Raw genomic sequence first — 24,421 nt, forward strand, 5'->3', positions numbered from 1 at the left:
GGAACTCCGTAAGGACCATGGGGAATAGCGGCTCCGCAGGAGACTGGGCACATCTAAAGAAAGCTTTAGGATCACCTGGTGTGCACTGGCTCCTCCCCCTATGACCCTCCTCCAAGCCTCAGTTAGATTTTCTGTGCCCGACGAGAAGGGTGCACACTAGGGGCTCTCCTGAGCTCTTTGTGAAAGTTTTAGTTTAGGTTTTTTATTTTCAGTGAGACCTGCTGGCAACAGGCTCACTGCATCGAGGGACTAAGGGGAGAAGAAGCGAACTCACCTGCGTGCAGAGTGGATTGGGCTTCTTAGGCTACTGGACATTAGCTCCAGAGGGACGATCACAGGTTCAGCCTGGATGGGTCACCGGAGCCGCGCCGCCGTCCCCCTTACAGAGCCAGAAGAGCGAAGAGGTCCGGAAAAATCGGCGGCAGAAGACGATCCTGTCTTCAGATAAGGTAGCGCACAGCACCGCAGCTGTGCGCCATTGCTCTCAGCACACTTCACACTCCGGTCACTGAGGGTGCAGGGCGCTGGGGGGGGCAGCGCCCTGAGACGCAATAAATCGATAAAAAAACCTTATATGGCTAAAATAAATGCATCACATATAACTCCTGGGCTATATGGATGCATTTAACCCCTGCCAAAACATACAGAAAAAGGATGATAAGGACGCCGAGAAAGGGGCGGAGCCTATCTCCTCAGCACACTGGCGCCATTTTCCCTCACAGCTCAGTTGGAGGGAAGCTCCCTGGCTCTCCCCTGCAGTCACTACACTACAGAAAGGGGTTAAAAAAGAGAGGGGGGCACAAATTAGGCGCAGTATATAACAATACAGCAGCTATAAAGGGAAAAAACACTTATATAAGGTTATCCCTGTATATATATAGCGCTCTGGTGTGTGCTGGCAAACTCTCCCTCTGTCTCCCCAAAGGGCTAGTGGGGTCCTGTCCTCTATCAGAGCATTCCCTGTGTGTGTGCTGTGTGTCGGTACGTTGGTGTCGACATGTATGAGGAGAAAAATGATGAGGAGACGGAGTAGAGTGTCTGAAATAGTGTTGTCACCCCCTAGGGGGTCGACACCTGAGTGGATGTACTGTTGAAATTGCGTGACAGTGTCAGCTTTGTATAAAAGACAGTGGTTGACATGAGACAGCCGGCTACTCAGCTTGTGCATGTCCAGACGTCTCATACAGGGGCCCTAAAGCGCCCGTTACCTCAGATACAGACGCCGACAGGGGTACTGACTCCTGTGTCGACGGTGAAGAGACAACCGTGATTTCCAATAGGGCCACACATTGCATGATTGAGGCAATGGAAAAAGTTTACACTTTTCTGATAATATGAATACCACCAAAAAAAGGGGTATTATGTTTGGTGAGGAAAAACTTCCTGTAGTTTTCCTGAATCTGAGAAATAAAATGAGGTGTGTGATGATGCGTGGGTTTCCCCCCGATAACAATTGATATTTTCTAAAAAGTTATTGGCAGTATACCTTTTCCCGCCAGAGGTTAGGGTGCGTTGGGAAACACCCCCTAGGGTGGATAAAGCGCTCACACGCTTGTAAAAACAAGGGCTCTACCCTCTCCTGAGATGGCCGCCCTTAAGGATCCTGCTGATAGAAAGCAGGAGCGTATCCTAAAATGTAATTACACACATACTGGTGTTATACTGCGACCAGCAATCGCCTCAGCCTGGATGTGCAGTGCTGGGTTGGCGTGGTCGGATTCCCTGACTGGAAATATGATATCCTAGATAAGGACAGTATATTATTGCCTATAGAGCAATTAAAAGATGCATTTCTATATATGCAGGATGCACAGCGGAATATTTGCCGACTGGCATCAAGTATAAGTGCGTTGTCCAATTATTCCAGTAAAGTGGTCAGGTGATGCGGATTCCAAACGGCATTTGGAAGTATTGCCTTAAAAGAGGGGATGTACCCCAGGTCGCCTCTCAAAATAAGACGCCGTATTATCAGGCGCAGTCCTGGTTGGCAGGCGGACAAAAGGGTTCCTCTTTTCTGCTCGTGACAGAGGGAGAGGAAAATGGCTGCAGAGATCAGCCAGTTCCAAGGAACAGAAACCCTTTTCCGCCGCTGCCAAGCCCTCAGTATGACGCTAGGGCTTTACAAGTTCAGGCACGGTGGGGTCCCGTTCTCAATGAATTTCAGTGCGCAGTGGGCTCACTCGCAAGTAGACCCCTGGATCCTTCAGATAATATTTCAGGGGTACAAATTGGAATTCGAGACGTATTCCCCTCGCCGTTTCCAAAAGTCTGTTTTACCGACGTCTCCCGCTGACAGGGAGGCAGTTTTGGAAGCCATTCACAAGCTGTATTCCCAGCAGGTGATAATCAAGGTACCCCTCCTGCAACAGGGAACGGGGTATTATTCCACACTATTGTGGTACCGAAGCCAGACGGCTCGGTGAGACCGATTTTAAAATCTAAAATCTAAAATCTTTGAACACTTGCATACAGAGGTTCAAATTCAAAATTGAGTCACTCAGAGCAGTGATTGCAAACCTGGAAGAAGGGGACTACATGATGTCTCGGGACATCAAGGAGGCTTACCTTCATGTCAAAATTTACCTTTCTCACCAAGGGTATTTCAGGTTATGGTACAGAACTGTATCAGTTCGGACGCTGCCGTAGGGATGGTCCACGGCACCCCGGGTCTTTACTGAAGTAATGACCGAAATGATGATATTCCTTCGAAGGAAGGGAATTTTAGTTATCCTTTACTTGGACGATTCCCTGATAAGGGTAAGATCCAGGGAACAGTTGGAGATCGGTGTAGCACTATATCAGGTAGTGTTGCGGCAGCACGATTGGATTTTCAATATTCCAAAATCACAGCTGGTTCCGACGACTTGTCTTCTGTTCCTAGGGATGATTCTGGACATAGTCCAGAAAGAAGGTGCTTCTCCCGGAGGAGAAAGCCAGGGAGTTATCCGAGCTAGTCAGGAACCTCCAAAAACCGAACCAAGTCTCAGTGCATCAATGCACAAGGGTTCTGGGTAAAAATGGTGGCTTCCTACGAAGCAATCCCATTCGGCAGATTCCACGCACAGTGGAACCTTCTGGACAAATGGTCCGGGTCGCATCTTCAGATGCTTCAACGGATAACCCTGTCACCAGGGACAAGGGTATCCCTCCTGTGGTGGTTGCAGAGTGCTCATCTTCTAGAGGGCCGCAGATTCGGCATTCGGGACTGGGTCCTGGTGGCCACGGATGCCAGCCTGCGAGGCTGGGGAGCAGTCACACAGGGAAGGAATTTCCAGGGCTTATGGTCAAGCCTGGAGACATCTCTTCATATAAACATTCTGGAACTAAGGGCCATTTACAATGCCCTAAGTCAAGCGAAACCCCTGCTTCAGGGTCAGGCGGTATTGATCCAATCGGACAACATCACGTCAGTCGCCCACGTAAACAGACAGGGCGGCACGAGAAGCAGGAGGGCAATGGCAGAAGCTGCAAGGATTTTCGCTGGGCGGAAAATCATGTGATAGCACTGTCAGCAGTGTTCATTCCGGGAGTGGACAACTGGGAAGCAGACTTCCTCAGCAGACACGACCTTCACCCGGGAGAGTGGGGACTTCACCCAGAAGTCTTCCACCTGATTGTAAACCGTTGGGAAAAACAAAAGGTGGACATAATGGCGTCCCGTCTAAACAAAAAACTAGACAGATATTGCGCCAGGTCAAGGGACCCTCAGGCAATAGCGGTGGACGCTCTGGTAACACCGTGGGTGTACCAGTCAGTGTATGTGTTCCCTCCTCTGCCCCTCGTACCAAAAGTACTGAGAATCATAAGAAGGAGAGGAGTAAGAACTATACTCGTGGTTCCGGATTGGCCAAGAAGGACTTGGTATCCGGAACTTCAAGAGATGCTCACGGACGAACCGTGGCCTCTACCTCTAAGAAAGGACCTGCTCCAGCAGGGGCCTTGTCTGTTCCAAGACTTACCGCGGCTGCGTTTGACGGCATGGCGGTTGAACGCCGGATCCTGAAGATCCCTACCCTGGTCAAGGCCAGGAAAGACGTAACCGCAAAACATTATCACCGCATTTGGCAAAAATATGTTGCGTGGAGTGAGGCCAAGAAGGCCCCTACAGAGGAATTTCAACTGGGTCGTTTCCTCCATTTCCTGCAAACAGGACTGTCTATGGGCCTAAAATTAGGGTCCATTAAGGTTCAAATTTCGGCCCTGTCGATTTTCTTCCAAAAAGAACTGGCTTCAGTGCCTGAAGTTCAGACATTTGTAAAAGGGGTACTGCATATACAGTCTCCTTTTGTGCCTCCAGTGGCACCTTGGGGATCTCAATGTTGTGTTGAGTTTCCTAAAGTCACATTGGTTTGAACCATTCACCACTGTGGACTTAAAATATCTCACATGGAAGTGACGAGTTAGCCCTGGTTTCAGCCAGGCGGGTGTCAGAATTGGCGGCTTTATCATATAAAAGCCCTTACTTAATATTTCATTCTGAAAGGGCAGAATTGAGGACTCGTCCTCAAATTTTCTACCTAAGGTGGTTTCTGCATTTCACATGAACCAACCTATTGTGGTACCTGCGGCTACTAAGGACTTGGAGGATTCCAAGTTGCTTGACGTGGTCAGGACCCTGAAAATACATGTTTCCAGGACGGCTGGAGTCAGAAAATCTGACTCGCTGTTTATCCTGTATGCACCCAACAAACTGGGTGCTCCTGCTTCTAAGCAGACGATTGCTCGTTGGATTTGTAGTACAATTCAGCTTGCACATTCTGTGGCAGGCCTGCCACAGCCAAAAATCTTAAAATGCCCACTCCACAAGGAAGGTGGGCTCATCTTGGGCAGCTGCCCGAGGGGTCTCGGCTTTACAACTTTGCCGAGCAGTTACTTGGTCAAGAGCAAATACGTTTGTAAAATTCTACAAAGTTGATATCTTGGCTGAGGAGGACCTGGAGTTCTCTCATTCGGTGCTGCAGAGTCATCCGCACTCTCCCGCCCGTTTGGGAGCTTTGGTATAATCCCCATGGTCCTTACGGAGTTCCCAGCATCCACTAGGACGTCAGAGAAAATAAGAATTTACTTACCGATAATTCTATTTCTCGTAGTCCGTAGTGGATGCTGGGCGCCCATCCCAAGTGCGGATTGTCTGCAATACTGGTACATAATTATTGTTACCAAAAAATTCGGGTTATTGTTGTAGTGAGCCATCTTTTCTAGAGGCTCCTCTATTATCATGCTGTTAACTGGGTTCAGATCACAAGTTGTACAGTGTGATTGGTGTGGCTGGTATGAGTCTTACCCGGGATTCAAGATCCTTCCTTATTGTGTACGCTCGTCCGGGCACAGTATCCTAACTGAGGCTTGGAGGAGGGTCATAGGGGGAGGAGCCAGTGCACACCAGGTGATCCTAAAGCTTTCTTTAGATGTGCCCAGTCTCCTGCGGAGCCGCTATTCCCCATGGTCCTTACGGAGTTCCCAGCATCCACTACGGACTACGAGAAATAGAATTATCGGTAAGTAAATTCTTATTTTTTATTACTTTCAGTTTGTATTGTGATTGTTGTGGTGTTTTGTTTTATGATAAAAGGTCAATACTAACACAATTACAACTGGCAATTTTTCAGTTTTCTTTCATTAACTAAAATGCAAACATTGACTGCATAGCCTGCCAACCATAATAATCCTTAATGGTTGTTATAGTAAATGTCTTTTTAGTTGAGGAATTGTAGAAATGGTCTTCTTTGGAAAGTATAAACACATTTGAGTCCTGGCCCAAGAACACATATATTACCAGCTGAGAACGGAATTAAATTAAGGTGAACCCAAGTGGAACACAAATATTTGACTCCATAAAGTACTTTAAAGTATGAAAATGTATTTATTTTTCCTTTTCTTCCTTAATCCACGTCTCATGACTGCCTTTTAGAGCAGATTAAATAGAGGGCTCGACGGTTCCTTAGAACATGCAATTAAATGCATGTACTAAGCGCCACGTGATTAGTGGCTGAAATTTACCTCCATTTAATTACTGAGCTGTGTGAATACAATTCTACAATTGTTTGCATACTGTATGTTGCAGGTGTTGTGTTGGTATTTTGGACTGCTGTTGTATATTTGTTCCTCTGACAGCTACACAATCAGGTATTCTTGTTATTTTCCTTTGTTATTTCTGCCCATAGCCATCTGCCTAGGTGTCAAAAAGATATACAGTATGTTCTGTTTCCATTTGGAGTCGCAAACACCTCAAACCAGTATTCCTTCCACATATTTTCTTACCTTTGCTCTTTTTATTTAAGTTTTGCTTTGTTAATTGTAAGGTGTAATCTCATACATACAGTATATGTATAATCAATAGCATGGCCTTGGTACAGATTATACAAACATATAGGGGTATATGCAATTGCGGTCGAATTCCCGAAATTGTCGAAAAACTGGATTTTTTTGCCAAAAAAAAAAAATTCGACAATGCAATTCAGTACTTTCCGTCAAAAAAACGGACTTTCAAAATTCGACTTTTTGAAATTCGACATTTGTCAAATTCGACATTTCTGCAATGGTACAAATGCGGCAATTCGACAAAAGTATATTCAATTGAAGTTTGGAAATTCGACAGCAGTGCTTTTAGACAGTAAATTCGTAATTTTCAATCCGCCACACTTTGGTGGGTGAATCTAATAAAAAAATGTTAAAACATGTTTTTTTTGGTGTTTTTTTTATTGGTAATAGCATATTTATTTATATTAGAAGGGATTAGGTACTTGGTTTGTCTTTTTGGGAGGCACAAGTATTATTTATATATTTTTAAAAAAATATATATATATATTTTATTTTTTTAGATGGAATGGTAAAATCCCGGAAAAAAATGGCGTGGGGTCCCCCCTCCAAAGCATAACCAGCCTCTGGCTCTTCGAGCCGGTCCTGGTTCTAAAAATCCGGGGGGGAAATGGACAGGGGATCCCCCGTATTTTTAAAACCAGCACCGGGCTCTGCGCCTGGTGCTGGTGCAAAAAATACGGGGGATAAAAAGTGTAGGGGTCCCCCGTATTTTTAACACCAGCATCGGGCTCCACTAGCTGGACAGATAATGCCACAGCCGGGGGTCACTTTTATACAGCGCCCTGCGGCCGTGGCATTAAATATCCAACTAGTCACCCCTGGCCGGGGTACCCTGGGGGAGTGGGGACCCCTTCAATCAAGGGGTCGTCCCCCCAGCCACCCAAGGGCCAGGGGTGAAGCCCGAGGCTGTCCCCCCCCCCATCCAAGGGCTGCGGATGGGGGGCTGATAGCCTTGAGAAAATGACAAGAATATTGTTTTTTCCTGTAGTACTACAAGTCCCAGCAAGCCTCCCCCGCAAGCTGGTACTTGGAGAACCACAAGTACCAGCATGCGGGAGAAAAACGGGCCCGCTGGTACCTGTAGTAGTACTACTGGTAAAAAAAATACCCAAATAAAAACAGGAGACACACACCTTGAGAGTAAAACTTTATTGCACACCTGCCGACACACACATACTTACCTATGTTGACCCGCCGACTGCCACGTCTCCTGATCCGACGATCCGGGGTACCTGTGAATAAAATTATACTCACCTCAATCCAGTGTCCAGATATAAATCCTCGTACTTGGCAAAAAAAATAAACGAACACCCGACCAAGCCGGACTGAAAGGGGTCCCATGTTTACACATGGGACCCCTTTCCCCGAATGCAGAGAAACCCCCCCGTGACTGCTGTCACAGAAAGGTCTCTTAAGCCAATCAGCGAGCGCAACGTCCTGGCACTCTGCTGATTGGCTGCACATCTGAGCTGTCAGACAGCGCATCGCAAAGCCTCTCCATTATACTCAATGGTGGGAACTTTGCGATTAGCGGTGAGGTCACCCGCGGTCAGCGGCTGACCACGGGTAACCCCACCGCTGACGGCAAAGTTCCCACCATTGAAAGTAATGGAGGGAGCTGTGCGATGCGCTGTCTGAGCTCACACGTGCATACAGCCAATCAGGTGAGTGCAACGAAGTAGCGCTTCCTGATTGGCTGAAGGGACCTCTGTGACAGGAGTCACGTGGGGTCCCGGCATTCGGGGGAAAGGGGTCCCATGTGTAAACATGGGATCCCTTTCAGTCCGCTGGTCCGGGTGTTCATTTATTTTTTTTGCCAAGTACGAGGATTTATATCTGGACACTGGATTGAGGTGAGTATAATTTTATTCACAGGTACCCCGGATCGTCGGATCAGGAGACGTGGCAGTCGGCGGGTCAACATAGGTAAGTATGTGTGTGTCGGCAGGTGTGCAATAAAGTTTTACTCTCACGGTGTGTGTGTCCTGTTTTTATTTGGGTATTTTTTTCCCAGTAGTACTACAGGTACCAGCGGGCCCGTTTTTCTCCCGCATGCTGGTACTTGTGGTTCTCCAAGTACCAGCTTGCGGGGGAGGCTTGCTGGGACTTGTACTACTACAGGAAAAAACAATATTCTTGTCATTTTCTCAAGGCTATCAGCCACCCATCCGCAGCCCTTGGATGGGGGGGGACAGCCTCGGGCTTCACCCCTGGCCCTTGGGTGGCTGGGGGGGGGACCCCTTGATTGAAGGGGTCCCCACTCCCCCAGGGTACCCCGCCCAGGGGTGACTAGTTGGATATTTAATGCCAAGGCCGCATGGCGCTGTATAAAAGTGACCCCCGGCTGTGGCATTATCTGTCCAGCTAGTGGAGCCCGATGCTGGTGTAAAAAATACGGGGGACCCCTTCTCTTTTTGTCCCCCGTATTTTTTGCACCAGCACCAGGCAGAGCCTGGTGCTGGTTTTAAAAATACGGGGGATCCCCTGTCCATTTTTCCCCCGGATTTTTAGAACCAGGACCAGCTCAAAGAGCCCGAGGCTGGTTATGCTTTGGAGGGGGGACCCTACGCAATTTTTTTTCGGGGTTTTTCCCCGTTTTTTAAAAATCGGAACAAAATCCGTCAAATCGGCCGTTTTTCGTCAGCGGGATTGTCGAATCCGTTTTTTATTGAATATGGTCAATTTCGGCACCCACTTGCCGAAATTAGACGGTCGAATTGTGTCGAATTAAAAAACGGCCGAAAGAATTGCCGCGATTCGCCGCTAATTGCATATACCCCATAGTCCCAAAACTTGGCTGAGCCTTAAGGCCCGTACACACTGGTCGATGTATCGGCCGTTCTCTTGAACGGCCGATACATCGCGGGACCGTCGGCCAGTGTGTACGGGTGATACGTCTGTGAACTCCGTCGTTCACAGACGTATCACGTCGGCCGCGCAGCACAGCCGACAGCCAATATATCTAACGATATATTGGCCCGTCGCTGTGTGTGTACGGGGCGGTCGTCCGACCGCCCGTACACATGCTGCGGCGGCCGGCGGTGATTGACAGGTGAACTGGGCGGGCGCGAGCGCCCGCCCGCCCAGTTCATGACATCAGTCCCCCGACGGATCGGGCTGTGTGTATGCACAGCACACTGCCCGATCCGTACATAGATATATCTGCAGATCAATTGATCTGCAGATATATCTAATAGTGTGTACCCACCTTTAGGGTTAGATGCGTCATCGCTTGGAGAGTGATAAAAACGGACAGAGAAAAAGAACCAGTCAGCTCCTAACCATTTTTCAAACACAGCCTGTAACATGTCATTTATCTTGGCATCCTTAGCTGACCATGGTTATTGGGGCATCATGAGATTGTGGGTGACTAGATGTATCCAGTTTGGCAATACAGATTCTATGGTTAATTCTAGGATTCAGTTAATATAGGAAGAAATAAATAGAATAAAACTAATGACGATTAAAGGTAAAATGTACACATGCAGTATGAGAAGTTTCTAGGGTGTGTTGTAGTTGCAGTTAGTTACAACATCTAATAACACAAATGTATACAGAAATACAGATTTATTGTAACTTTCAGATGTTTATTTGATTAATTTCTTAAATTATTTTACGGATTTGTTCCTGTATCTGGAACCAGTTCTAAGGAAAAAAAAATGTCAGTGCTGCGTAACAGTGACCACCATCAGAAAAACCTACAGTGGTGCAGTAGTATCCTAAATGAAGCTTGATCCTTGAAGAATACTTAACTGGTGTCTATCATTTATTATGTCCTGTGTGCAGTGGTGCCAAGAGCGGGAGGGAGGTACAAATTACCCGGGCCCAGGTCTGATGGAGAGGCCCCTTACCTGCAGCAGCTGCAGCTCTTCTTCTCAGCCCAGCACATGCTGCTGTGTGCTGTTCTGTAGTGTGGCCATGGAGGTGCTTAAAATACAATTCTTTATCACTATTTTCTTCTAAGGGTGCATGACCACGCCTTCTGTGATTAGGCCACGCCCCCAGAAGAGTACCTGGGCCCAGCCAAGCTCTCTACTGCACTGCCTGTGTTTTCCCGAGTATCTTGTGCTTGCCCGGTATTAGTTGTATATGCTGACTGTAAACATTCTGCCTTATGGAAAACAGGTTGCAGTATGTGGCAGACATCGAGGGACGTTCCTGCAGGTCCAGTCTCTCTTTTTGTGATCAGCCCTGCGGCTGTAACAAGTAGCCTAGTCATTTGTCTGGCATTTTGGCATGGATCCCCGGTATAGCCTGATGCTGGGTATACACCTGAGCATTGGATCGGCCACCCGCCCATTGTACCGACAGAGCCAATGATTTGGTAAGTGCTATGCACAGATGATGATAATGTGCATACACACTTACCAATATGCCGCCCGACATGTCTGGACACAGGAACCAGTAGCGATGTAATTGTCAGCGGTTCCTGGACAGGCATATGGATCAGTCGGCAGGTCGCCTGTGCAGACAGCCAGATTTACCAATACATATATGCAAGGTATATCGGAATCGGCTGTGCTGCAGGACCAACGCAATATATGTGTGAACGACATTGTTCATAGACATGTTCTGTACACACGTGATGATGCGACATGTAGTTTGTCAGCTGAATGAACCACATACTGTATCACATAGTCTGTACCTAGCTGTAAATATTCCATCTAATGCCGGTTACTCATCAGAAAGATGTGTAGCCGGCCGATTTGGCAGGCAACGGGACGTGCATACACACTTGCTGATGCAGGGGGGCAACGAGGATGCAATGCTGCATCATTAGCAATGTCTTCTGGTTGACCCTGCAGCAGGCCCGAACAGAATACATTGCTAACGACAGTGGGAGCGCACAAATCGAGCATACACACTGCCCGATAGGCTCGATTTTGTTTGTTTCGATTTGCCTGGAAACAGCAAATTGAGCCGATATCGGCGTATTGTGTGTCCGGCCTAAATCTCAATTTTCAATTTTTGTTTGAATTCGATTTAGATTTTCAATATAAAGTGTTTGCAAGAAATGAATGTATACTGAATATATTTGCGGATATAAACAATATTATACATAATTTATACTTCTAAGACTAGGATTACAAATAAGTAACCAGGGAACAGCCAGATATCACGTGTAAAATACAACATCATTAATTCTGAAACCATAACCTGTACAGTATGTTATTGATCACTTTCTATGTGTATCCACATCAATTACCATTCAAGCAATTGAGCTGTTAATAACATCTGCCATTATTAATTATACACCTTATTAGAATGAAGAAACTGCTGATAATAGTCTCTGTGCATAACATAAAACATTCTGACACTTTCAGACTCCTGATCCAGCAGCAGAAATCAAGATTTTGTCTGATCAGAAAAATGAGCTGGAAAAGAAGCTTGTTGACCTCCAGAAGCAACTTAATGAGCAAATTAAGGTACTAAAGCACTTTGCCAGTACACTGCCATGTAGGTGTCATTATTACATACAGATTTGGCCTTATACACACGTTTTTTGTTCCGTATGAGCAAGATAGCTATATGGCTATAGTCTGCCTCATACAGAGTGTTTGTATTACTTCACACATATACAGGAAAGCGATCACAGTCATTGGCGTTTCTATAATGCACCCATGTTAAATTACTTACCTTTCCGGGGTCCTGTGTCGGCACTGCAGTCACGACAAAAATCACCCGCAAAATGGCCACCACACGTGTGCAGTAGTGATTAGTCTCCGGAACATGGAGGGCGCCATGTTTCTGGAGACCTGTGCATGGGCAGTAGACTCTGCTACAATGCCAGAGTCTACTGCACCGTGCAGAGGAGGGGGCCAACCCGGAGTTTGTACATGTCCTTTGTTAAAACCCCCCCTGATCACAGTAAGACATAACATGTGGCTGTTGGACCAGCACACCTAAACAGAAAAGGTTAAACATCCCATAATAAATATATATATGCATACATACGAAAAACAGTAGGAGACTGAACTGAGATTTCTAAGAGCACATTCTCCTATCTCCTGTTAAAACACCTGTCTCTTCTTGCTGACAACTGTTCTGTGTTCCAGTGAGCTGATTGAACACTCAGATCCACATGCAGGAGCAAATTTTGCAGAATATGCTACCATTGGGCATGTGTAACGGCTTCATTCCATATTTTATATTGCATGGTCCAGCTGCAGCTCTAGTAAAATCATATTATACACCACTGCTATTGTAGTCAGGATTTTAGCTGCTTCCCGAGAGATGGGGGTTTCCGTGTGACTGGAAACCTCCCCTCCCCCATGCGTTTGCCTATGCAATCACTATGAGCCATGAGCCACTGACACATTTGAGACACTCATTTATAAAAGGTTTTTATCTTTGTTGCAGTAACATCATCTGGTGTTTCTCCAGTAAAAATCTGTGACTGGCATGTAGTATGAAGTTTTCTGTCTTCATTTAATTTCCTATTTGATTAAGTGTGCGGCACAAACACCTGGCCCATCTAGGAGTGGCACTGCAGTTGCAGACAGGATAGCACTTAAAAAAACTTGGCCCCAAAGAGCACATCATGCAAAGAAGAAAAAGAGGTGCACCAAGGTCACTGGATGGCTAAGCTAAGCGACACAAGTGTGCGGCACAAACACCTGTCCCATCTAGGAGTGGCATGCAGTGGCTGAATGTCGAAAGTGGCCCGCAATTTTTTGGGCCACCTACAGCATTTCCTGCATGCCCCTGTAATTTCTCCAAAAATTCTGCACCACCAAATTAATTGTATGTGCAAAACATGGGACGTGCTGGAATTTGCCCACATGTAATGCACGCACAATATTGGTGGCATTATCCAATATCACAAATCTCCAGGAGAGTCTAAGTGGGGTAAGCCATTGTGCGATGATGTCCCTCAGTTTCCGTAAGAGGTTGTCAGCTGTGTGCCTCTTATGGAAAGCGGTGATACAAAGCGTAGCCTGCCTAGGAACGAGCTGGCGTTTGTGAGATGCTGCTACTGGTGCCGCCGCTGCTGCTGTTGCTGCGGGAGGCAATACATCTACCCAGTGGGCTGTCAGTCATGTAGACCTTAGTTTGCCCTGCTCCACTTATCCACATATCCGTGGTTAAGTGGACACTGGGTACAACCGCATTTTTCAGGACACTGAGGACACTTTTCTTAATGACCCTGTACAGTCCGGGAATCGCTTTCCTAGTGAAGTGGAATCTAGATGGGATTTGGTACCGGGGGGACTCGCAACCTCCATCAATTGTCTAAATCCCACTGCACTAATGGCGGATAGCGGACGCATGTCTAACACCAACATAGCTGTCAAGGCCTCAGTTATCCGCTTTCCAACAGGATGACTGCTGTCATATTTCATCTTCATCGCAAAGGACTCTTGGACAGTCAATTGCTTAGTTGAAGTAGTACAAGTGGTCTTACGACTTCCCCTCTGGAATGACGATCGACTCCCAACAACAGCAGCAGCAGCAGTAGGAGGAAGTGGTTCTTGATCTTTCCCTTTTTTATCCTCCAAATTTTTGTTCTCCATTATTTTTCTGAAATTATATAATCATATGCGGCACAGGAGAGCGTACCTCTACACCACACAGGGCAAACCCTGTAAAATTTATTTGGATTAAATATTATTAACCCCTTCATTTGGAGTAAATAATGGACAGGATTTATACGGCAGTGCCACTGGACTGGACTTATACAGCAGTACCACTAGACTGGACTTATACGGCAGTACCACTGGACTGGACATATACGGCAGCACCACTGGACTGGACTTATACAGCAGTACCACTAGACTGGACTTATACAGCAGTACCACTAGACTGGACTTATACGGCAGTACCACTGGACTGGACATATACGGCAGCACCACTGGACTGGACATATACGGCAGTACCACTGGACTGGACATATACGGCAGTACCACTGGACTGGACTTATACGGCAGTACCACTAGACTTATACAGCAGCACAGGGACACCACCACTGGACTGATGCAGGACAACACAGCACCACTGCAATGGACTGGACTTATACAGCAGCACTGGACATATGGCAGCAGAGGACACCACCACTGTGACTGGACTGATGCAGCACAATACACCACCACTGGACTGATGCAGCACAACACAGCACCACTGGACTGGACTTATACAGCAGCACTGGACATATGGCACCACTGTGACTGGACTGATGCAGCACAAGACACCACCACTGGACTGATGCAGCACAACACAGCACCACTGGACTGGACTTATACAGCAGCACTGGACATATGGCAGCAGAGGACACCACCACTGTGACTGGACTGATGCAGCACAAGACACTATACTGGACTGATGCAGCACAAGATGGCAGTGGAAAGACACATAAGACAGAGCAGGTCGCCACACCACTTTCCCGCACAGACAGACAGACACTGAAGAGAGAGATACGTCCTCTCGCTACACTCTCCAGGACTGGAGTGAAAATGGCGGCGACGCAAGGCTCCTTATATGGAAGCCAATACCCCGCGAGAATCCGACAGCAGGATGATGACGTTTTGCCTCATTCTGGTTTCCGAGTCTGGTGAGAAGTCCCGAACCGGACTTAGATCCGGGCTAGGGACGTGAAGTTCGGGGGGGGGGGGGGGGGGTTCGATTCTTAGAGAACCGAACCCGCTCATCTCTAGTACTCAGTGACTCTGGCTTTTGGTCTGAAAGGGGTATGTCCAAAGCATAGTGATAGAGCTTTATTAAGGTTTTCTATTGCAAAATGCTTGCATTTATGGTTTTATCAATGTTGATTTCTATTTATCACATTCTTTACACCTAATGGATCTAGAGTCATGAAAACAACAAAGAAGAGAAGAATAAGACAAAGGCAAACATGAAAGATGTCCAGGTACAACTTGAACACAGTATGGAGGAAAACTTAGTTCTTCGTGGGAAACTGGGGGAGAGCGAGAAAGAATTAAGAAAACACTTAGAAGAGTAAGTTTAACTTAAACATTCATGCATTGTTGTGCTACATTCCTGGTCTTTATATTATCTGAAGTATTCATAATGATAAAGTAATGTAAACATTATAAAAAAAACTATACACTTCCAACAGCTTTCCCACAGACTTTAATTCAATATTGGTGGCATGTCGGTATAGCCTTCTGTTTCTCATTTCTATTGATTGACAGGTTCAGCAGCAGACTCCTAATAGCAAACATTGGAAAGATACCATTGGGTGCTTACATCGCAAGTCTGTCTGCCGTAGTGGCCTTTGCTTTTTCATTTACAGATAAAACTAATATTTAGCATAAAATGCCATTTACTTTGTTTAACCGCTTGCCTGGCTTAGTCGCGTGTGATGTGACCGCAGCCAGGAGAAGTGCCAGGTGAAGGTTCACATGGGCCTGGAACTGAGATTTAGGAAGGGCCTATTATGTGCCGTTGCAGGTAGTGTGATCAGTGCTATAGAGAAGTTCTCCAGAGTGGGTAGGGGTGTGTGGTGACATACCATTCACTGCACTACCTCCCCACACTACATCACTAAGCTACTTTCCTGCACTACATCACTATGCTACTTCCCCACACTATATCACTTTTATACTTATTCACACTACATCCCTGCAGTGTATCACTATGCTGCCTTCCCACACTACATCTCCACACTATTTCACTGCACTACCTCTTAGTACTACATACCCACACTACACCTAACTTCCCACACCACCGTACGGTGCTACCTTCCTACACCACCGTACTGTGCTACCTTCCCACACCACCGTACTGTGCTACCTTCCCACACCACCATAATGCTCTACCTTCCAACACCACTGTACTGTGCTACCTTCCCACACCACTGTACTGTGCTACCTTCCCACACCACTGTACTGCGCTACCTTCCCACACCACCGTACTGCGCTACCTTCCCACACCACCGTACTGCACTACCTTCCCACACCACAGTACTACGCTACTTTCCCACACCACAGTACTGCGCTACCTTCCCACACCTCATTCCTACGCTACCTTCCCACACCACATTACTGCGCTACCTTCCCACACCACTGTACTGCGCTACCTTCCCACACCACTGTACTGCGCTACCTTCCCACACCTCATTACTACGCTACCTTCCCACACCACATTCCTACGCTACCTTCCCACACCACATTACTGCGCTACCTTCCCACACCACTGTACTGCGCTACCTTCCCACACCACCGTACTGCACTACCTTCCCACACCACCGTACTGCGCTACCTTCCCACACCACCGTACTGCGCTACCTTCCCACACCACTGTACTGCGCTACCTTCCCACACCACTGTACTGCGCTACCTTCCCACACCTCATTACTACGCTACCTTCCCACACCACATTCCTACGCTACCTTCCCACACCACATTACTGCGCTACCTTCCCACACCACTGTACTGCGCTACCTTCCCACACCACCGTACTGCACTACCTTCCCACACCACCGTACTGCGCTACCTTCCCACACCACCGTACTGCGCTACCTTCCCACACCACCATGCTGCGCTACCTTCCCACACCACATTACTGCGCTACCTTCCCACACCACTCTATTGCGCTACCTTCCCACACCACCATATTGTGCTACCTTCCCACACCACCATATTGTGCTACCTTCCCACATCACCATACTGTGCTACCTTCCCACACCACCATACTGCGCTACCTTCCCACACCACCATACTGCGCTACCTTCCCACACCACCATACTGCGCTACCTTCCCACACCACCATACTGCGCTACCTTCCCACACCACCATACTGCGCTACCTTCCCACACCACCATACTGCGCTACCTTCCCACACCACCATACTGCGCTACCTTCCCACACCACCGTACTGCGCTACCTTCCCACACCACCGTACTGCGCTACCTTCCCACACCAGCGTATTGTACTACCTTCCCACACCACATTACTGCACTACCTTCCCACACCACCGTATTGCGCTACCTTCCCACACCACCGTATTGCGCTACCTTCCCACACCACCATATTGCGCTACCTTCCCACACCACCGTACTGCGCTACCTTGCAACACCACCGTTTTGCACTACCTTGCAACACCACAGTATTGCACTACCTTCCCGCATCACATTACTGCACTACCTTCCTACACCACCGTACTGTGCCACCTTCCCACACCAACGTATTGCGCTACCTTCCCACAATACATTACTGCACTACCATCCCACACCACCATATAACGCTACCTTCCCACACCACCATATTGCGCTACCTTCCCACACCTGCATACTGCGCTACCTTCGCATACCACATTACTACGCTACCTTCCCACACCACATTACTACACTACTTTCCCACACCACCATACTGCGCTACTTTCCCACACCACCTTATTGCGCTACCTTCCCACACATTACTGAACTACCTTCCCACACCTCCGTACTGCGCTACCTTCCCACACCATCGTACTGAGCTACCTTCCCACTCCACATTACTGCGCTACCTTCCCATACCACATTACAACGCTACCTTCACACACCACCGTATTGCGCTACTTTCCCACTCCACCGTACTGCGCTACCTTCCCACACCACATTACTACATTACCTTACCACACCACATTACTACGCTACCTTCCCACACCACATTACTGCGCCACTTCCCACACCACATTACTGCTCTACCTTCCCACACTACTGTACTGCACTACCTTCCCACACTATGGTACTGCGCTACCTTCCCACACCACCGCACTGTGCTACCTTCTCACACCACCGCACTGTGCTACCTTCCCACACCACCGGAATCTACAGGTTTGGCGCATGTCACGCCATTACCCATCAAGCCCCGCTCTGGCACCAGCCCACGCCGGCTATGCAGACACTAATTTGCAGCTTCGTTGGCATCTGCCCGCCCACCAAATATGCTGCCTCCAAAGTTTGGCAACTTGAATCCCGCCCCACCTGGCTTCTATTAGCCAGGAGGGAGCTACATCCCGCCTCCTTATGGAAGCCCTACTCACATTGGTCCAGTGGCATCTACACATACCCCACAGGCAACCCCCGATGGTCGTAAGCACTGGGACACGGAGTGCAAAGTACATTATGTAAACAAACACCCTGCAGAATCACACTCCACTGGATGTGCACTGCTCTTGCCGGCGGTGCCACCCTACGTCTGTCTGGTCTGCCACGGGCCCAGGGCACGAGGGCTGCTCTCCCTGCCCTTGCTAAACCTCTGCCTCTAACTTTGCCTCAAAAGTATCCACTACTATTGCCACTAGGTACCTCTCTCTGTAGAGCCACAGCAACTGCAGAACACTCCACAAAGTTCACACCACTGTTTGGTAGCAATGGAGAAGGAGAGGAACAAGACTGACAGCAGCTGAATGAGCAGGACTTTAGATGAAGAGGAGACACACTGCTAACTTACACGGGGCGTAGCTAATCAGATCTATGGGCGGAGCTTCCGGCTTCCTGGGGAAAGGAAGGGGTGACTCCAGCCTCAGTGTGGAAGGAGTGGAGCAGCTGGGGACAGAGCTATAGACAACATGGGGGTGGAGCTTCGGGCAGTCTGAGAAAGCACAGCGGCAGGCCATCCATGGGGCGGGGCTTATCGCCATCTGGGCGGTGCTTATCATATCAAGGTATCTGAGATTCAAGCAACCCAGGGAAGGGGACCAGTTGTGCACGGCTGCGGGCGGTCCGGAGATGATAGGAGGAGTTTTTAGCCGGGAGGGAGGCATTTGCTGTTGATAAGTGATGACAGAAGAATTCTCCTGTCAGCACTGGCAGACTGCACTACAGGGATCCCGTGGGCCTATTTTCAGTGAGGGGCCTGGAGCTGCAGCTCCATCCGCCCCATTGTTTATCCGTTCCTGGCCAGGAGTACATTACCTGGCTAGGTCGCATCACAAGCAACGTGCTGCCCTGCGGTGTCCCCTGTTGTGTAGATTAGGAGATCCGTTCTGCACTCTGGCTCCCCAGATCCCCCAAATGCAGCGGTCTCTGGTCGCCAACATCATTTCCCGAATCGTGCCCCAGAATGCCGTGCACACAGCATTCAGAAGCGTATGTTCTGGGGAAGCACAGTGCAAGGAAGGGAACTTAGGGGGTCATTCTGACCTGATCGTAGCTGTGCTAAATTTAGCCCAGCTACGATCACTGACACAGACATGCGGGGGGACGCCCAGCACAGGGCTAGTCCGCCTCGCATGTCTGGACCGGCTCCACCGCACAAGTACAAAAGCGTCGATGCTTTTGTACTTGTAGAGTAACTCCCAGCCAGCGCAGCTCCTGCGGCTGGCCGGGAGTTACTTGTTGCTGCCATGGTTACAGCGGCTGCTTGTGATGTCACGCAGCCGCTGCGGAATACCACCCCCCTACCCCCATGGACCGACAACGCCTGCGTTGGCCAGACCGCACTCGAATACGGCGGCCAAACGCCACCGTGCTGCCCCCTCCCGTCCAGCGACCGCCTCTGCCTGTCAATCAGGCAGAGGCGATCGCTAGGCAACGACGGCCAATGGCCGTCTGGCATGCGCCAGCACACTGCGGCGCCGCGCAGTTCTGACCCGATCGCATCGCTGCGAAAAACTGCAGCATGCGATCAGGTCAGAAAGACCCCCATAGTTCCTCTCCCAGCACAATTTGGCTGATCTATGCATGTGCAGAGATCAGCTGCAGCAGGACTGATGACAGACGCTCCACTGCGCTCTGCATGTGGTTGAGTGGGGGATATATGGGATGTATATGTGTGTGTGTTAAGGGGGGGTACTCCCAGGGGGAGATCAATAACAATTGGCGGTGGCAGAGGGGGAATATAAAGCAAATGCTGGAGGTGGGGGGGGGGGGGTGTAAAATAATAATAAGAATTATATAGATTGGTCACATAGTGGGGAAGGGGTGCAAAAAATGGGCTTTTTACAGTATGTTTTTTTGGGGTTATTTGCCAACAAGGGGCTGTGGGAGGTACTATTGCTTTTAAGACCACCGGTGGGGTCTATTGTCAATGTGGGGTAGAAAGTGCAATACACCACCTAGATATATATATATATATATATATATATATATATATGTATATGTATGTGTGTGCGTGTGTATTTTTAATAAAATATATTATAAAACACAAAAAAAACTTGCAATTTCTGACCAGTTTTATGGGGAAAAAATTGCCAGTTAAGTGGTTAAAAGTCCAACTACAGTAATATATTCATCCACTTTATTTTATTTGCAAAGTCCATCGGGGACAGGGCTACTTGCCGAAGAGCCGCCTACATGCACATTCATATATTAATAAGTTGTAATAAAGAAAGGAAATTATTAATGACCTTTTACCTTGAAATTACTTCTAAGTTGTTCTTTTGCTAAGGGGGAGAGAAAATGTACTTACAGTATCTTCCATCACTGTATTCTAAGTGGTGAACAGAGGTGACTGTTCAATCTTAATCCTTCTGGATCTGTCTGCAGCATGTGATACCGTGGACCATGGGCTTCTGATTGAGCGACTGATACATTTTTGTGGACTGGATGGCACAGTCCTACACTGGCTCAAATCATTTCTCACAGGCAGGTCACAGAGAGTATCGACTCGAGTATACTCATGACCACCAGTGCCATTGCCATGTTGTGTCCCACAAGGTTCTATACTATCCCCCATGCTTTTTGCAGTATACATGCTCCCACTGGGTGAAATAATCAGGCAACATGGGCTGGTCTACCACTGCTATGCAAATGATACACAACTGTACTTGTCCTTTGCTCCGGGCACTGATAACCCAATAGCAACCCTAAATGGCTGTCTAGCTGAGCTCCAGCAGTGGATGAGCGCCAGTTCGCTGTGACTGAACCCTCATAAAACAAAGGTCCTTATTATAGGACCGCAACATTAAAGGACAAGACTGCAGCATAGCCAACCAACTGAACTTACACTTGGGGATTCAAAATTACAAACCACTGATCGTGTGCGGAATCTTGGCATTGTCCTGGATGGTGGTTTGACACTTAAACATCAGATATCAGCCAGAATCAAATCCTCATTCTTTCACCTGAGGAACATAACCAGAATCAAGCACTTAATTCCCTCAGATGATCTGCCAAAAGTCATACATGCATTTGTATCATCTCAATTAGACTACTGTAATGTCCTCTACTTTGGTCTCCCAGAAAAAGAATTGCACCACTTACAGTTGGTGCAAAACACAGCTGCCAGGCTGTTAACCAACCAGACCTGATCTAGCCACATAACACCCATCCTCTACTCCCTTCACTGGGTGCCTGTAAGATGGCGAATCATCTTCAAGATTGGCTTACTGAGTTTCAAAGCACTATATGAATAAGGCCCAAGGTACCTGAAGCAGCTTCTGATTCCATACTGCCCAACTCAATTACTGCGATCTGTAGATGAAGGACTTTTAGCAGTACCTAGAATCTCCCATAATTCATCTGGGGGTCAAGCTTTTAGTCATGCGGCTCCAACTCTATGGAACTCACTTCCCCCGCACAGTGCGAGAGGCCCCAACTATAGAATCCTTCAAAAATAGACTCAAGACTTTCCTGTTTACTCAAGCATTCCCATAATGTCCCTTTAGTATCTACATGCTCTCTGTATTTTATGAAAAGCTTTTCTGTACTTCATTATTTTCTGTACTATATTATACAGGTTGAGTATCCCATATCCAAATATTCCGAAATACGGAATTTTCTGAAAGACGGACTTTTTTGAGTGAGAGTGAGATAGTGAAACCTTTGTTTTTTGATGGCTCAATGTACACAAACTTTGTTTAATACACAAGGTTATTAAAAATATTGTATTAAATGACCTTCAGGCTGTGTGTATAAGGTGTATATGAAACATAAATGAATTGTGTGAATGTAGACACACTTTGTTTAATGTACAAAGTTATAAAAAATATTCTCTAAAATGACCATCAGGCTGTGTGTATAAGGTGTATATGTAACATAAATGAATTGTGTGAATGTAGACACACTTTGTTTAATGCACAAAGTTATAAAAAATAATGGCTAAAATGACCTTCAGGCTGTGTGTATAAGGTGTATATGAAACATAAATGTATTCTGTGCTTAGACTTGGGTCCTATCGCCATGATATCTCATTATGGTATGCAATTATTCCAAAATACGGAAAAATCCGATATTCAAAATACCTCCGCTCCCAAGAATTTTGGATAAGGGATACTCAACCTGTACTATGTATCTGTTAAGCGCCTTGAGTCCTATTGGAGAAAGAGCGCTATATAAATAAAATGATTATTATTATTAATTATTATTATTATTATTATTATTATTATTTAGTGAACAACAACACATAGAGGATTGGAGGGTTGCATGCATTTATTTTGTCGGGTACAAAAGGTTGACAACTTGAAAAAGTCAACATACAAATGATTTTTGGGGTTATTCACATGTTTTCTCAATTGATTTTCTCATCTTGATTTACTGTCCACATGGATATCTATTGGGAATAGTAACCTCACCACACCTTGCCCGAAGTGTGGCAAGGTTACTTTTCCCAATAGATGTCTTTTGTGGACAGTAAATCAAGCAAATATTGAAAAAAAACCCAGTGAGGGTACGTTTGTACTGATAGTGGTCACATAAAATGAAATATATAAGATTTGGCCCCCAAAAAAACCCAAGAAATGTCTGTCGACCGTTGTGTGTCGACCATATCACTATCGATCCATTCAGCCACACCCTATGGCACATTGTTGCTTTCTGTGGATGTACTCACTTGGCACAATGTGAAGTACAGTAAATTACTGTGCTATGCTGCTGCTTTATTCATGTCCTTGGTATTTGGTGGTTTCCAGATCCCTCTCAGCTGAAATGTTCCCCCGAATTATGCACAGTATACATCCAGGATGTGGATCTCTGCCTAGTTTTTTCATGGGGTGAAACTTACCCTCTTCACCTACAATATATAATATTATAAATGTATTATTATTATTATTATTATTATTATTATTATACTATTTTCATACAGTTTGATAATAAAGTGTTGGTAATTGCTGGCACAATTGTTATCTGAGTACTATACAGTATGTGGTAGAACATATTTTGTTTAATAAAGGGGCTTTCCACCTTCAGACCATAATGTATTGTGTTATGCAGACCTTACTGCAACTTTAACTAAATATAGTGATTTATATTTCCATTACAGCTGCCAAGACACTTTTTTGCTTCAAGGCTAATGTGTTTGTTTTCTTTTCATGGTAAAACTGTAAACTCATCTGATGATGGACTAATGAGATCTGCCTAGGTCTATTTGACCAATTAGAACCAAATTGGCTGAAATGTTATACCATGTGTAGCCCTCCTGATGATTACTCTGCATGTCTAATTGCATCAGATTTAATCAATCAGAAGATAAGGCCAGCTGCTGACATGCTTCAGGATGCTCATAAAACTGTCATTGGAAGTACTAATTCATTATGGGGGAGACGTATCATATATTCTAATTAAAGAGGATTGGTAGAGAAGTTGCCCACAGCAACGAATCAGCTTCTAGCTTTCATTTTATTTAATGTACTAGATAAAAGCTAGTAGCAGATTGGTTGCAATAAGCAACTTCACTGCTCCTCTTTGGAAGGTTTTGCTACATCACCACCTATATAAACTGCTAGTTTGGCCTGATGTCTATAGGACTGGTTTTGTGCAGTTTTATCCTGCGAATGATGGGGCCAGATTGTTCATGGATCCTGTTGTTTGTCTAATGAGCTGAACATGACAACCAAGCTTTTTATCTAATTTACCAACTAAGGGGAAGATTTATCAAAGCTAGGAGAGAGATTAAGGGGTTAATTTAGTAAGCCTTGGGCGGAGATAAAGTACAAGCCAATCAGTTCCTAACTGTCATTTTTCAAATCCAGCCTGTAATATGGCAGTTAGGAGCTGATTGGCTGGTACTTTATCTCCATCCATTTATCTCCACCCAAGGTTTAGTAAATATACCCCTAAGTGCTAACTATTCGCGTCTAACTGCCATGTTACATCCTGTGTTTGAAAAATGACAGCTGACTGGTCTGTACTTTTATCTCTCTCTCCAATCTTTTGATATATATCCCCGGTTGTCCTGTCTGTGTATCTCCAGCACCATCTGCATTTCAAAAGTGCATATTG

The 24,421-nt window shown here is 46.6% G+C and overlaps 1 protein-coding gene across 1 annotated transcript in view; it reads left to right on the forward strand.

The window, feature by feature from the left end:
* Positions 1-24,421, forward strand: part of CGNL1 (cingulin like 1) — a 214,923-nt gene that overhangs the window by 66,204 nt on the left and 124,298 nt on the right. Inside the window, exons 5-6 of the mRNA XM_063926164.1 lie at positions 11,646-11,747; positions 15,125-15,273. Coding sequence (XP_063782234.1) covers positions 11,646-11,747; positions 15,125-15,273 — 251 coding nt within the window. The remainder of the gene's footprint in view (positions 1-11,645; positions 11,748-15,124; positions 15,274-24,421) is intronic.

Source organism: Pseudophryne corroboree, chromosome 6, assembly GCF_028390025.1.
Source record: "Pseudophryne corroboree isolate aPseCor3 chromosome 6, aPseCor3.hap2, whole genome shotgun sequence".
In the NCBI taxonomy this organism is placed as follows: Eukaryota; Metazoa; Chordata; class Amphibia; order Anura; family Myobatrachidae; genus Pseudophryne; species Pseudophryne corroboree.